This window comes from Triticum urartu, chromosome 4A, assembly GCF_056163025.1.
Source record: "Triticum urartu cultivar PI428250 chromosome 4A, HENAU_Tu73, whole genome shotgun sequence".
Lineage (NCBI taxonomy): Eukaryota > Viridiplantae > Streptophyta > Magnoliopsida > Poales > Poaceae > Triticum > Triticum urartu.
This window is the reverse complement of record NC_141876.1, coordinates 587125317-587141507: the sequence shown is the minus strand read 5'-3', so window position 1 is coordinate 587141507 and position 16191 is coordinate 587125317. Positions and strand designations below refer to the sequence as shown.

Below are 16191 nucleotides of genomic sequence, written 5' to 3'. Positions count from 1 at the left end.
TAAAGAAAAGTTAAAAAATTGGTAGTTGCCTATTCACCCCCCCCTCTAGTCAACCATATCGATCCTTTCATGGACCCCCCCCCCTTTGCAGTCTGATGATGGAACATATTTGTAGATGTTCTCTAGTGTGTTACTTTTTTGGTAAAGATTTTTGTTGTCTTGAATGGTTACAACTCCTTAACACTAGTTCAAAAAGAGAGTGGTATAGCTTTAATAGTTTCAAACCCCCAAATGGAGATGTTCTCTAGTGTGTACTAAAGTTCGTCCATTCAAAAAAACACAACATATTAGATTTCGTCAGGGCAAACCTTTGACCAGTGATTACACTACTACATTATAACTTTCTCAATATAATCTAATGACAACGATTTTAGGTTGCTTAAATATTACTTTATAGGTAGTAATTTGTTAAAGTTTTGCATGGTATTAACTACTTCCTCTGCATTTGTAAGAAAGGCGTGAAACTACCTTCTTTTGCATAAAAGAAGGGCATAAGGAGTGTTATTAGCGGTACATGGACAAATATAACTCCAACTATCCCATTCTCCACCTCAAAAAGTCTTGCATTAAATAATTTGCCTTGGGCTCGGGGGTAAACATGGAAAATAATTAATTCCCACGCCCAAGATTTTAAACCTTCTTTTAGGGTAAATTTTACTCCTTTCTTTTTGTACAGAAGGAGTAGCAGGGCATCGTTTAGCAAAAAAAAGTTACTTCAGCAATTCAAATATGTTACTTCCTAAAATATAGTTTAGTGTCCACTATACTTTATGACAGTTGAAAATATGTTGCATATTAGGTTTTGTTAGGATAAACCTTTGATCAACGACTACACTAGTAGACTATAACATCCATGATATAATCTAATGAGTAAGGACATGAATTTTGTGTTTCTTGCAATACTACTTTATAAGTACACACACACACACACACATATAAAGTAATCATTCATCAAAGTTTGTCCTAGTATTAGGTACCCATCCGTACTAAAAATTGTGAACATTGTTTAAATACCGAATATATTTTACATTCTGTGAACAATTTTTGAAAGCGGAAAAATTTCAAAACAAAATTTGGAAATGGGACCAATTTTTAAAATCCACAAACTTCCTTTTCTGAATAAAAAACATTTTTTGAAATCCACAGACTTTTTTTAAAATACACAACTTTTTTCGAACTTGTGAACAATATTTTAAAATGAGAACATTTTTTTGAAAACACAATAATCTTGAAAATTGTGAACACATTTTTATATTCTGAACACATTTCAAAAATGAAAACAAAAAAATGCCAAAAAAACCGAAAAATTGTTCACAGGAACAAATTTTGAAACTCTTTTTAAGAAAACACTAACAAAATTTGGACATTTTTTTTAAAATCGAACAATTTTTAAAAGCATGAAGAAAATTTTGAAACTGCAAACATTTTTCGGAAAATGTGAACAAATTTAGAACTTTTGAACATTTTTGTTAAACATGAACTATTCTCGAAAATATTGTTTGAAAAAATTAACAATTTTTTAATATGTTGAACATTTTATGAAATTTATGATTTTTCTTCAAAAGAAACAGAGGAACAAAAATAGAAACCCAAGTAAAACTGAAACAATCAGAACAATCTGTTTAAGACCCTTGCAGAAGGTTCCAAATACCAGATAGGAACCTTCCGGAAGTTTCACAATATCGGTGGCTCGACGCTCAGATGGGCCAGCCCATTCCACGATCGTGTGTGTTATTGCCTGACTATTTGCCCCAGAATGCAGCAAATAGGAAACCATGTGCGTTTGGCAAGTAGCGTCAAACAGATGGCGCCACGCACAGGAGGCTGCCCGACTGGGCCGGCATATTGTCGTGCGCGGAAACTGGGAAAAGTCACCGAAAAAAGAATGGCAGTACAGATCGAACCTTGTAACTGCCATCCGCTCGGCACTAGCAACACGAGTCGATAAGTTTCAGTGTCTAACTGGAAAACGCGGACTATAAGAACTATTCATCAGCGTCCGGTTTACTATAGCAAATCCATCGTTTTCCCACTATTTCTTTTTCTTTTTCTGTTCAATTTTGTTTCCTTTTCAACTTTTTTGTTTTTCCTTTTTCAAAAGGCTATCACTCTTTTATAATTTTGTTCAAAATTTCAAAAAATATTCGCTTTTCCAAATTTTGTTCACAAAATACAATTATTCGCATTTTTAAAAATTGTCAAAAATTCGAAAAAAAGATCAGGTCTTTGAAAATTGCTAAAAATGTCAAAACATGAATATTTTTTAAAAAGAGCTAACAAAATTTTGAAAGCACATTGAAAGACCAGAAGGCTCTGTTTGGAAACATGTTTGAAAGGCTTGAAGGATCCATTCAAAAGCACGCTGTTTCTCAACATTCTTCAAATGACCCCCAGTTTTTTTCAATGGCATGTGTGACCAAATTAAGTACCATGCCAAGTTGTTTGGATTTTTGACAAGTTTTGCATTTTCTGAAGTGAAAAAGAGCGATAAATGCCAGGACGTGTCGCAACTTGCATGCGGTGTTGAAAATCGTTCAACACATGGCATGTATGCCTACCGTGGGCCTTCCCACCTACTTTCAAAAGTTGAGGTCATTTCAAAAATGTCCAAAACTAGATAATGTTCAATAGACGGTGTCCGGATATAGGCCACAAGGCACCATATGAGAGCACGTTGTTTCTCAACATCCTTGAAATGCCCCCAATTTTTTCATGGCCTTGTATCACCAATTGAATGCACCATGCCAAATTGTTTGGGTTTTCGACAAGTTTTGTGTTTTATGGAATTTTCTAGGTGAAAAGGCCCGATAAATGACCGGACGTGACAAAACGTGCATACGGTGTCGGAATTCGTTAAACCTAACATGTATGCTTACCATGGGCAGGCCCACCTGGTGAAAAAAGTTGGGGTCATTTTAAGGATGTCTAGAAAAACACCATGGTCAACGTTGGTTATCCTTGTAGGTCAGAAGGCTCCATTCGAGAGCATGTTTTTTTCGATATCAGCCTAATGACCCCAATTTTTTCATGAGCCTATATGATCAATTCAAGGTATCATGCCAAGTTTCCGACAATTTTTGCATTTTGTGCAGTTTTCTTGGTAAAAAAGGCCGATAAATGGCTGGATGTGTCGCAACTTGCATACGGTGTCAGAAATCGTTCAAATCTGGCATGGATGCCTACCATGGATATGTCCACCTGCTTGCAAAAGTTGGGTTCATTTTAAAAATATCTAAAACTAGATCATGTTCAACAAAGGGTGTCACAACATGCAAACAATGTCGGAAGTCATTCAAACCTGGCATGAATACCTCATACATCCGTTCTAGGATACCGCAAGAAGTTGGGGTAATTTATCCATACTAATAAAACACGAGTTACGAGGAGTGTGCTAAACTAAGCCAGACGGGTGCATCCGTGAACATGTAATTTTTCCTAATTTGAGTGCTTCTGTTATTTGCAATTCCGTCTTTATCAATCAACATGAACATTTCAAGTTATGTATAATATTTTTATAAACTTGAACAGTTTTTTCAAAGTTGTTAACAAATTCCTGACAAATTGATGCCGTACACAAATTGCAAAACCACATATTTTTATAAAAAAGTATCAATTTTTTAACACAAATATTTCTTTAATTTGTAAACACAAATTTCCAAAATGGGAACATTTTTTAAATATGGAATATTTTCAAAAAATTATCAACAATATTTGAAAATAAGAATATTTTTTGGTATTTCAAACATTATTTCCATTTTTTGTAAGGTTTTCAAAAGAATAATAAAGTTAAAAATGAGACAAATAAATTAATAATGAAGAAAAACAGAAAATTGGAAAAGAAAAAAGCTCTTAGGCCTTCTCCCAACTAGGCAATGACATCGCACAATTATGAGATAAAGCATGCACTGTAATATCTTGTTTTTGGAACCATCTGGAAGGTTCCTAAACCGGTTTTAACTGGTTTATGTTTTCTTTTTTCAGTTTTTTCAGTTTTTTCATTTATTTTCCTTTTTATGTTTTTCTTTTCTTTGTTTTCCGTTTTTATGTTGCATTAATATATTTTTTGCAAGTTTACTTTTTTTTCATTTTTCAAATGTCCATTTTTTCATAAAATGTTTAAAATTTCCCAAAAAACAATTTTAAAAAAATATTCAGACTCCCAAAAGTTTTTAGTGTTTTGAACAAAATATGCAGAACTTTAAATTTATCTTTTCATTCTGAAAAAAATTCAAAATTTAAAAAATCCCATTTTTTCATAAAATGTTCGTGCTTAAAAAATGTTTGATTTTCCAAAAAATGATAATGAATCAAGAAAATGCTCGATTTTAAGAAAGTTCGCTATAGTACTTACCAATTACCAAATAATGTTCATGTTTTCAAAAAATGTTTGTGTTTTAAATAAATGTTCGCCACAGTACCTCCTATTCTTGAACATTTGTTCATATTTTTAGAAAGTGTTCGCATGTTATCAGCTTCTATGACCAGCTTCTACGACAAATTTATTTGCTACATTACCTCCTATTCTTAGATATTAGATGATTCCCCATGCGTTGCAGCGGGAACCTTAGCCTATAAATTGTTGTAAATAATGCATTTGTCTTACCGTGAACATTTTAAGTCATTTACCAATTAATTAAAATATTTGATGGAAATTTTTATGAAAAGGTATTTTTAAGTATCTGACTAAAATATGAACTAAACTAAACTAAATCTGATGGATATATGTAGTTCATCAAGATGACATACAACCATGGGTGGCAAACAAAAGTTTACCAATGGCGGTAAAATAATTGACCAATATTGTGTTCTTTTCTAGTAAAATAGTTAGTTCATTCATCATCAATTTCACATTTGGCTAAGGGAAGATATGAGACACGTTTATCCTCTATAGAGGAACATGATTTTAGCTCAAATTTATACTTCAAGAGGACATGTCATAGAAAGTACGAACAAATGAGAGTTGCGACTACCTATTTGTTTCCAAGATCTACACAGTTAATATGATCGTCGAACCGACAGCATGCCAAGAAAAATATACATGATTCCATTTTTGTAGTAAACGATCGATATAATTCAAGTAGAGTAAGAGGATATATAAGAAAACAGTTTGAACTCATTCTTTTTTTTATGACAAAGGAGACCAGTGTGTATCTTGATCTTCATCGCCACATTCGGATATTGCATGAAACACAATACAATTAAGAAGACAACAAATAGTTCATTTTCTCCTAATGGATTTTTACTAAATCATCAAATCATTAATTATATGATCCATAAATTAAAATTGCAAAGAGTAACCGAGAGAATGATGAACTGTTGATACAAAAACAGAAAAAAAAATCAACAGACTCGTCGCTTCTATCACCTGAATAAACATCTTCCTGATTCGTCGTGTGACCCATGCTGCAACTCACAAGAGCCCATGCAGCGCCTACAACTTTTACAGAGAAGAAAGAATATAAGAAATGGGTCGGTCAATATATGTGTTGCCTTGTTATTGATGATGTTGTGCACTGGAAGCACTTTCGTGAACAACAGCAGCAATCATGATTTGCACACATCTATAGGAAATAACCAATCGTGATGCATACGAAGCAAACAATCAGGCAAGCTAGAAACTTTCCATGTATAAGATAGCCAAGCAGAACAGTCGCGTGGAACCAAGAATCAAGGAAAAGGCTTACTAGCCGTATCATCTATCATTTGATATCCAAGCTCATTGTCACTGGACATGGAAGCCGGGCTGTGTGAGGGATAAGATGAATCTATTATTTTGAAGGAAGATGTATTGTCAGGACAGCCTTTCCAATAAAACATTTATTGAAAAGCCGACCTTTGTGTTGACCAGTACAGAAGAGTTCTTCTTACTGGTAGACAAAACCTTGATACAGAAATCCAGCAGAACTAAATATTATACATGGTTGAGCTGAGGATGTTCAACAATTTATTACAAGCACGCCTATATTATACATAAAGACGGATATGACACAAGGGTATGGTGACATAACTACTGACTCGAAATAAAGGTGGTGGTGGATTTGTCACAGTGAGGGAGTGACATGACTCTGAAAGCTTATAGCTCATCAAGCGTCAGAGTGAGGCTTGATGATTTTTATTCGGGTGGCGGAAGCGTGTATAATACAAGTGAACAACTCCAGGGTCGCACGTGACTGACTGGGACTCCTCTAGCCGTCGGACTCGCTACGAACTCTTCATCCATAAGATCGCCTTCGTCAACATCTGGCCAAATCAACAAGCCAGGTGAGTACTTTGAATGTACTCGTAAGACAGTTCGGACATAAGATATAACAAATGCAAACACGATGCACATGAGCAGGTTAGTATGCACAATCAAATAATAGATTTGCACTGCACGATAAATAAAAGAAAGTCAGGCGGTAGTCCTCCAGAAATCCCAATAAAATAACAGAAGACCGATCGGGTGTCTGAAGCGACGCCTCGAAAGGTAAAAGTAAATTAACATGCCGCAGTCGGGCGTCGAGACGACACCACATAAAGGGCTTATATTGAAAAGTAAATAACAGAACGTGCCACAGTCGGACATCTAAGCGACATCTCGAAAAAGGGCTTATAGTTAAAATAAATAACAATGATGCCACAGTCGGACGTCTGGGCGACATCACATAAAGGGCTTATATCGAAAGTAAATAACAATAATGCCACAGTCGGACGTCTGAGCGACATCACATAAAGGGCTCATATCAAAAGTAAGTAACAATAATGCCACAATCGGACGTCTGAGCGACATCACATAAAGGGCTTATATCAAAAGTAAGTAACAATAATGCCACAGTCGGACGTCTGAGCGACATCACATAAAGGGCTTATAGTTTATCATTCGAATTTAAATAGCTCATAAATTTAAATCATCGCAAGGAAATACTCAGCATATAATAATAAACTGGTTAGTCCATTCACATAAATAACCTTCAGCCAAGTTTACCACTCTCGGTTTTATGTTTATACTCCGGGGGCTGCCTCTGGGGTTGACATTGAGATTTGCCACTGAGACTGACACTGATACAGAGATGATGTACAAGTCCTTGCTCGTGGACATGGATACTTGAATGATTTTGACTCTGCAGAGTTTGTACTCTTTACCACAGCCAACGGATTTTGGTAGTCATAAGGACTAGTTCCGTTTACGGTGTTTTAGAAGAAACACGTCTAACCAGTACACACCCATTCCACATTCCTTTGCCAGGGATCACCCTCGGCGACGTTCAAGAAAAAACCTTAAGACGGGGAGGCTACAACCTCGAATAGCATGGGATCAAATTTATATCGCGCGCTTTAAGGGGTGCCCCCCTCTCGGTCGCAATCGGAAACACCCATGCCCCCTGACCGGATGACTGTCTTTAATCCAGGGCCATGGAACCCTCATCGCGGTCTCTCTGTTTGGTGTGTACCAGGAAAGAGGTTTGCAACTTACTAAACCGCACTCTTTGCAGAAAACATGTGGCAGCACGAAGGGAAAACGAACGGGATCGAGACTTGACCCACATTAGAACTGGAGTTAATGGTTGGCATAAGACTGGCATGCTTCAACAATACCAGCTTGCAACCCATCATGTCACCACATGATCGTGTTGCCTTATCATCATAAGGACACATCGAACTTCGAAGCTCACAGGTAGCTTGCCTTGCATGCACATAACATTCACAAATGCTTATATAAACATGCCATGAGAAAAACTACTCAAGAAACCATGCAAAACACTCATCATATCAAAGGTTCAAACATGCTTGCCTGGTTCGGAGAAGTCGGAGTCTAGCTCGGCGAAGGACGTGTCTCCTTTACCTCCTCCGGTATCTACGTATTAAAGAAAATCAGATACCACATAAATACCGTACATGCACAAAAAGTATCCCAAATATTTCTCAAATAAATATGACAAAAAACTAGACAGAAAAATAAAGATGACAGAAAAAGTTTCAAGTTAAAATCGTATTTTGTTTAAAAGTTATAAGAGTTTAGTCCAGGGACCTTTATGTAATGAAACATAAAGTTTCCAGGGTTCACTTCATAAAAACAGAAAACGTTTCAGTCTAGAATACGTCAGTCCAGAGGGGAGACGTATTTTGCCCGAAGGCGTTTTCAGAAAACGTTTCAAAAAAAGAAAAAGCTGACGGGGAGGTCCCACCCGTCGGGTTTGAAAACCAGAACAGGGCACTGGCGCCCGAGGGCCGCGGTGGTCGCCGGCGGCGATCCATGGCGAGGCAAGGGGATCGGAGGGTACCAACATGTTCGCCGTGTTCTTCCGCACCTGTGGGTGGCGGAGTTGAGCGTCGGCGAGCACCACGTCGACGGCGGCCCCAACTCCGACGGACGGTGGTTCGGGTGAGGTTGATTCTCTCCAAGCAGAGCTGCAAGCTTCAAATTGGAGCGTGGGTTAGAAGTGTGGGTGCACTAGGAGGCTACGAGCAGAGTTAGAGAGGCGTGGGTGCCCTCACCGGCGCGGATCGTGCCGGAGCCCGAAGCGGATCGGGGCGGCCGGAGACGGAGAAGAAGACCCCCTCGAGGTCCTCCTAGTGGCTGGGCGTGGCTCTGGAGAGGTGTAGGGGTGATGCCTGGTCGAGATCGAGCTCGAGGCCCCCTTTTATAGCCGGCCCGAGGCGGTGCCCGAGAACGGGATAACTCCGGCGATGGCTACGGCTGTGCAAAGGTTGAACGGGCCATTTAGGGGATTGGGCAGCTTAGTGATGATCCACTGGCTCCACTCAAACGCTAACCTTGGTGGGATTGGGCCTGCTCCGCGGTTTTGACGGAACGGCGCCTCGCGGGCCCGTCGGCGGCAGAGAGCACGCTCTGTGCTTGCCAGGCCACGGCGACGGTGCCGCAGTCATGCACAGAGGAGGGGGTGGACACGCGGAGGGCTCTGGTGGCTGGGGCGGCGCCGGACGGCGCCGAAAGGCAGGGCCGGCCTCTGTTGGCCGCCACGGGTGGCTCTGCCACCGCAGAAGACGCCGGAGCTGGCGAGCCACGTCGCCACCGACGCCCGCGCCCGGCCAAGCGAGTGTGCGGCGCACTGGATAAGGAGGGGGAGCAGTGAGCATTGATCCAAGGAGGCTACTGGCGAGATTGTCAACGGGTTCTGACGAAATGACACTGTCGACTGAACCTAGACACTGAATCTCTGAACTTTTCCTGAATTCAGACAGAAATCGTGCATGCCAGGTGTTCGATGAAATGTTTTTGTCATGTGGGAAATTTTTCTGGAGCTGATCTTCGGTGAGATGGCCTCTTGGTGTATCTGGAAGCTGTATGAATTATCTCAGAATTTTTGGAAAAGGAAAAATATGGATTTCACCGAAAATGGCATTTCTGGTCCAAACTTGCAGAGGGCAAATTTTGAAATATTTGAACTGAGGACAAGTGGATCTTGATGGATCTAGGTTGAGGGTACTAAGGACTAGTCAGAGGAGTTGGTTTGGGATCAAAACTCAAAAGAAATTTGGTACTTCCTTTGTAAACCACCTAGGTCCATAAATAATGGCAGAAATAGTTTTGAGGTTAAAATAAATTGAATAGAAAACAAAAATGGCTTGAAACTTGCTGGAGGTGGGGTTTTGCCTTGATCTAAGGCAGGGATGGGTTTTGGAATGCTATGTCAAAATGTGACATGGCAAAATAGGAAATTTTGAATGGGGAAAAGAATAACCCATAATCCCTAGGGTTTCTTTTTAATAGAAGGAAATCCAGAAAATAAATTTGAGTAGAGTCAAGACAACATGAAAAGTTGTCAAGACCAAAAATCAAGGTAGAGGAGAGTACCAAAATATTTGTCATAAAAGTTTTGAGAGGGAGAGGGTTGAAGAAAAAATTTAAATAGCCTCCTCCAAATCAAATAAAGATTTTGATAAAAACCAAATCAAAATTTTTGGAGTGTCACAACACCTACCCCCTTAGGAAAAATCTCGTCCCCGAGATTTCAGCTGATCCTCAAATAGGTGTGGGTATTCGGCCCGGAGAGAGTCCTCTCTTTCCCATGTCGCTTCATCCTCGGTGTGATTGCTCCACTGGACCTTGAAGAACTTAATTGTTTTCTGAGGCGTCCTCCTTTTAGACTCCTCTAATATCTTTATTGGACATTCCCTGTAGGTGAGGTCTGGTTGCATGTCATTGTTCTCATGTGACACTTGTTTCTCTGGGTTGCTTACACATTTCCTCAATTGTGAGACGTGGAACACGTCGTGGACGTCTGACAGCTCCTTGGGTAGGTCTAGCTGGTAGGCTACGGTGCCTCTCCGTTCAACCACACAGAAGGGTCCAATAAATCTTGGTGCTAGCTTTCCCTTCACCTTGAATCATTGCAGGCCCCTCATAGGGGATACTCGTAGGTACACATATTCACCGGGTTCAAAGCTGACTTCACGGTGCTTCTGATCGTAATAACTCTTTTGTCGGCTTTGCGCTGCCTTGAGTCGTTCCCTGATAAGTCTAACTTTCTCTTCAACTTCCTTGAGCATGTCTGGGCCGAAGATACGACTGTCTCCTGTTTCCGACCAATTTAATGGAGTACGACACCTCCGCCCGTATAGGGCTTCAAAAGGTGCCATTTGTAGGCTGGATTGGTAACTGTTGTTGTATGCGAACTCGGCATATGGCAGGCTTTCTTCCCAGCTGGTTCCATAGGTGAGGACACATGCTCTCAGCATGTCCTCTAGAATTTGGTTCACACGTTCAGTTTGTCCATCAGTTGGGGGGTGGTATGCTGTACTGAATGCTAGCTGAGTTCCCAGAGCCTGTTGTAAATGATCCCAGAATTTCGAGACGAATTGAGTGCCTCTGTTGGATATTATAGTCTTTGGAACTCCATGTAGACAAACTATACGGGAGAGATAAATCTTGGCAAGCTTCTGAGTGGTGTGGGTTGTCTTCACTGGGATGAAATGTGCCACCTTGGTTAATCTATCGGTGATGAACCATATGGCATCATTTCCGTGTTGTGACCGAGGTAGTCTGACAATGAAATCCATCCCAATTTCGTCCCATTTCCACTCAGGTATCCTGTTTGGCTATAGTAGTCCGGCTGGTTTTTGGTGCTCGGGTTTTATGCGTTGACAAGAATCGCAACATGCAATGAAGGTGGCTATATCCCTCTTCATACCGTGCCACCAAAATCTTTCCTGAATGTCCTTATACATTTTGGTTCCTCCAGGGTGGATTGAATATGGAGCGGTGTGGCCTTCGGTTAGGATTTGCTGTTTGAGGTCCTCTATATTTGGCACGCAAAGTCTGTCTCCGTACCATAATATTCCCTCATCGTCTACGATGAATTCCGAGGCCTTGCCCACACTCACATTTCTTTTTATGCCTTTGATGCTGGGGTGTCCATGCTAAGCTTTCTTAATCTGCTCCACAAGGGTGGGGTGTATTTCCAAATTTGACACAGTGCCTTCCGTGACCATCATCAAGTTGAGTTTGGCGAACTCCTGTTGAAATTCAGGTCTCAAGTCTTGTAGACGGTTGTTGTCCAAGCTGGGGTTTCGACTAAGAGCATCTGCCACTACGTTTGCTTTTCCTGGATGGTAGTGGATGCCAACATCATAGTCTTTCACCAATTCCAACCAGCGTCGTTGCCGTAAATTGAGCTCTGGCTGTGTGAAAATATATTTGAGACTTTTGTGGTCCGTATATATTTCACAACGATTTCCAAGCAAAAAGTGTCTCCACTCTTTGAGTGCATGAATGACTGCTGCCAATTCTAAGTCATGAGTGGGATAATTTTCTTCATGCTTTCGAAGTTGTCTGGAAGCGTATGCGACTACTTTGCCTTCTTGCATTAGCGGCATCCGAGGCCTTTCCAGGATGCATCACAATACACTTCAAAACTTTTGTGTATGTCTGGTATAACCAATACTGGTGCTGTTGTTAATTTCTTCTTGAGTTCTTGGAAACTTTTCTCGCAAGGTTCAGTCCATACAAATTTCTTATCCTTCTTGAGTAACTGTGTCATTGGCTTTGCTATGGTGGAGAACCCCTCAATAAACCTTCGGTAGTATCCAGCCATTCCCAGAAAACTGCGGACATCCGTTACGTTGGCTGGTGGTTTCCAGCCAAGTATGGCCTTGACTTTTTCTGGGCCCACGGCAACTCCTTCTTGGGTCAATACGTGGCCTAGAAAGCCGACCTATCTTAACCAAAATTCACATTTGCTGAATTTGGCGTATAATTGGTGCTTCCTTAATTCTCCCAGTACAATCCTGAGATGTTCTGCATGCTCTTCTGGTGTCTTAGAGTATACCAGAATATCGTCAATGAACACCACAACAAATTTGTCCATAAATTTCATAAACACTTTGTTCATGAGGTGGACAAAATATGCGGGGGCGTTTGTTAGTCCAAATGGCATTACTGTAAACTCATATAGTCCGTATCTGGAGGTGAATGCTGTCTTGGGGATATCTTGTGTCCGGACTTTTAATTGATGATATCCTGACCTTAAATCAATTTTTGAGAAAACTTTGGCTTGTGCGAGCTGGTCAAATAAATCATTTATCCGTGACATCGGATATTTACTTTTGACGGTGATCATATTGAGTGCTCGATAGTCTATGCATAATCTCAGTGTCCCATCCTTTTTCTTGGCAAACAATACTGGTGAACCCCAAGGTGAGGAGCTGGCTCGTATAAATCCTTTGTCCAGCAATTCTTTTATTTGCTTCTTTAATTCTACCAACTCGGAGGGTGCCATCCTATAGGGTTTCTTGTAGATGGGGGTGGTTCCAGGTGCTAGTTCAATGCTGAATTCTATTTCCCGGTCTGGCGGCATGCCGGGTAGTTCTTCGGGAAAAACGTCAGGGAACTCACACACCCTGGAACTTTGCTTAACTCTGAGGTGTCTACCTTGTTCAATCTTGGTTGTCGTGATCCTGGTCTTTCTTGAGCTGTGACTTTTATTGTCTTCCCGTGATGATGAGTGAGGATTACAGTCCGATTGAAGCAATCGATAAACCCTTTGTTGGTGGTTAACCAATCCATTCCTAGGATAACCTCCAGCCTTTTATTTTCCAATACGATGACATTTTCTTGAAACTTTAGCCCTCTGAGCTCAATAACTACACCTTGGCAGTAACTTTGAGTGATTTGCTTATTCCCAGGGGACTTGATGATCATGGATTTTTCCAAAGGGACCATCGAAAAATCATGTTGCAAAGCAAAACTCTTCGAAATGAACGAGTGAGAAGCTCCAGAATCAAACAAAACCATGGCAGGTATTGTGTTGACAGGGAACGTACCGAGTACGATATCTGGGGCATTATGTGCTTCCTCCTTGTTCACATGGTTTAGGTGACCCTTCTTGTGATTGTTGTTGGGGTTGAAGTTGTTACGCTTGGGTGCTGAATTGTTCCCATTGTTGTTCGGCTTTGGGGCCGAGTTTCTTGCTTTGGGCACTGTTTAGCATAGTGTCCTTCCTCCCCACAAGCATAGCAAGTAACACCTGGGCGATACGTAAAATCCTTGTCCCTTGCGTGAAAATTCTTGATTGGGCACGGAACATTGGTTGTGGGTCGGTTTGCCCCAATCTTCTGAGGGTCAGTCTTGTGCCGGTTATTGCGCGCATGAGTAACCTGGTCCCTTTTCCGCTTGCGAAATTCCTCCAAGCTGTGGCGCTCATTTTCCAATGTAATGGCCTTGTCCACAAGTGTTTTGAAGTCTGGAAAGGTGTGTACGACCAGCTGGCATTTAAGTGCTGGTGCCAGACCATCCAGAAACTTCTTCATCTTTTTGTTCTTCGTCATACGTTCTTCGTTGGCATAACGAGATAATAGGGTAAACTGACTATTGTAGTCAGTCACTGTCATGCTTCTATGCTTGAGGTCATCAAATTCCCTTTTCTTGATCTTCATAATGCTTCTGGGAATGTGCGCCCCACAAAATCCTTCTTTAAAATCTTCCCAAGTGATACTGTTTTCATTGGGGTGCATGTGTAGGAAATTCTCCCACCATGACGCGGTTGCTCCCATGAGATAGTGAGGTGCATAAAGTACCTTCTCACGGTCTGAACACTGAGCAATAATCAACTTCCTCTCAATGTCTCGAAGCCAATCATCGGCCTCAAGAGGTTTATTAGTGTGAGAGAATGTTGGGGGACACATCTTCTGTATTTCAGACAGTTTAGAGTGCTGCTGATATGGCTCACGATGATTCCCCATATTGATAACATGGTTCATCATTTCTTGATGCTGCTGCTGGCTTTGCTCATAAAGGCGGCATACTTGAGAAAATGCTGTTTCACTGCCCTGCTGACTTGACTGTCCCCGTGTGAAATTGTTGCTAGTCTGGGCACCATAATTTTCTTCCGGCGGGTTTGGCATGGAACGCGTCCAGGGACGAGGCATTTTTCACTCTGGGGTAATTTTGCAAAGTCATGAGAAAATTGAGTCATAAAAAAATAATTTTGTAAAGGCGGAAATTTTAAGAACTCTTAGATTTTTCAAGATAAAACTCGATTGCACATGGAGAAGGACCGCTTAGTACATACCTTACACGCAAGCCGTAATTATACAATACATCACTCAGGATGTGCGCACACATTCCTGACATGTTATTTAGGCTAGTGCACTTCTCCAAGATCCCACATGATGCGCAAACAAGCTACTTCTCACCAAACCTATGTACATATAAACATATCATACAAGCTGGCACATCACACTGCTGCTAGGCGTACTCAGTCGGAGATGGTGAAGACCTCCTTTGGCCTGCCGAGGGTAAGACCCAGTGGTGCTGGAGACTCAACCTCTTCCTCAATGATAGGCTCCAGGCGCGAAGTACTGGGTTGTGGAGCTGGCACGGGTGTGGTAGGTGGTGCGGCTCGGACTGGAGTGGGAGCAATGACCTGGTCAAACTCCTCAGTGGTAGGCAGGCGGCGAGCGGTGGCTAAGATGGCCGGTGTGTATGATGCTGAGGACGAGACGAACGTCAGTGGTGGTGCCATGTGGAGGAGCTCCCTCCTGTTGGCGGAGCAGCCATGGATGGAATCCATATGAGCAGCTACAAGGTCGTCCACGAGGTTGTCGAAAGCTGCCTTAAGTGCCTTGAGGTACTCAACAAGCATCTCAATAGCCTCATCTCTTTCTCCCCTGGCGCAAGCGAATGCATAGTGGCAAGTGTATGGCACGTGGAAGGGAAGGTAGCGGTATCGACGAGTCTTCATTGAAGGAAGAACATCCCAGAGACGAGCTATTGCCTCGCGGGCAGCCATCTGCATGGCATGCCTCTCCGTAGGCATGGCCCTCCCGACGAACCGGAAGCGGTGGAACTCGGCGCGTCCTCCCTTAAACTGAACTGCGGCCTGGTACATGGACAAACTACCGCTGAGCTTGTCCCGGTAGAGTGTGAACTCCGGACGGACTGATGGCCCGATCGCGATCTTGGTGATGGAGATGAGGAGCTTGATAAACCCCTCAGGAATATTGGCGAACACCTGTGACTCACAAACTTTTCCCGCCATCTACAAAAGTAGACAAAATCCCGAATAGTCAAATCATAAATTTATGATGACCAACAGAAAATTGCTACAATATGCAGAATAATAAAATAAGCTAATAACCGATTAGCGATCGCACCTAGTGGCTTCCTACAGTCAGCCTGGCTCTGATACCAAGTTTTTCAGGACCGCCTTTCCAATAAAACATTTATTGAAAAGCCGACCTTTGTGTTGACCAGTACAGAAGAATTCTTCTTACTGGCAGACAAAACCTTGATACAGAAATCCAGCAGAACTAAATATTATACATGGTTGAGCTGAGGATGCTCAACAATTTATTACAAGCACGCCTATATTATACATAAAGGCGGATATGACACAAGGCTATGGTGACATAACTACTGACTCGAAATAAAGGTGGTGGTGGATATGTCACAGTGAGGCAGTGACATGACTCTGAAAGCTTACAGCTCATCAAGCGTCGGAGTGAGGCTTGATGATTTTTATTCGGGTGGCGGAAGCGTGTATAATACAAGTGAACAACTCTAGGGTCGCACGTGACTGACTGGGACTCCTCTAGGTGTCGGACTCTCTATCAAACTCTTCATCCATAAGATCGCCTTCGTCAACATCTGGCCAAATCAACAAGCCAGGTGAGTACTTTGAATGTACTCGCAAGACAGTTCGGACATAAGATATAACAAATGCAAACACAATGCACGTGAGCAGGTTAGTA

General features: G+C 41.6%; 1 protein-coding gene and 1 pseudogene across 1 annotated transcript; both read right to left on the bottom strand.

Annotated features, from left to right (window-relative positions):
* Positions 1–11361: 11361 nt before the first annotated feature.
* On the bottom strand, positions 11362–14343 carry LOC147976872 (uncharacterized). The gene is made up of 2 exons (XM_087521003.1): positions 13467–14343; positions 11362–11546 (listed from the first exon to the last, which is right to left on the bottom strand). Exons 1-2 carry the CDS (start codon positions 14341–14343, stop codon positions 11362–11364), a joined length of 1062 nt encoding a protein of 353 aa, XP_087377129.1.
* A 332-nt stretch (positions 14344–14675) lies between these two features.
* LOC147976871 (uncharacterized) lies at positions 14676–15479 on the bottom strand (annotated as a pseudogene).
* Between the last annotated feature and the right edge of the window lie 712 nt (positions 15480–16191).

Coding starts and splice junctions, on each gene's coding strand:
- LOC147976872 (XM_087521003.1), bottom strand. CDS start 14,343: ATGCCAAACCCGCCGGAAGAAAATTATGGTGCCCAGACTAGCAACAAT. Junction 11,547..13,466: donor GGATTTTACGTATCGCCCAG/GTGTTACTTGCT, acceptor ACTACCATCCAG/GAAAAGCAAACGTAGTGGCA.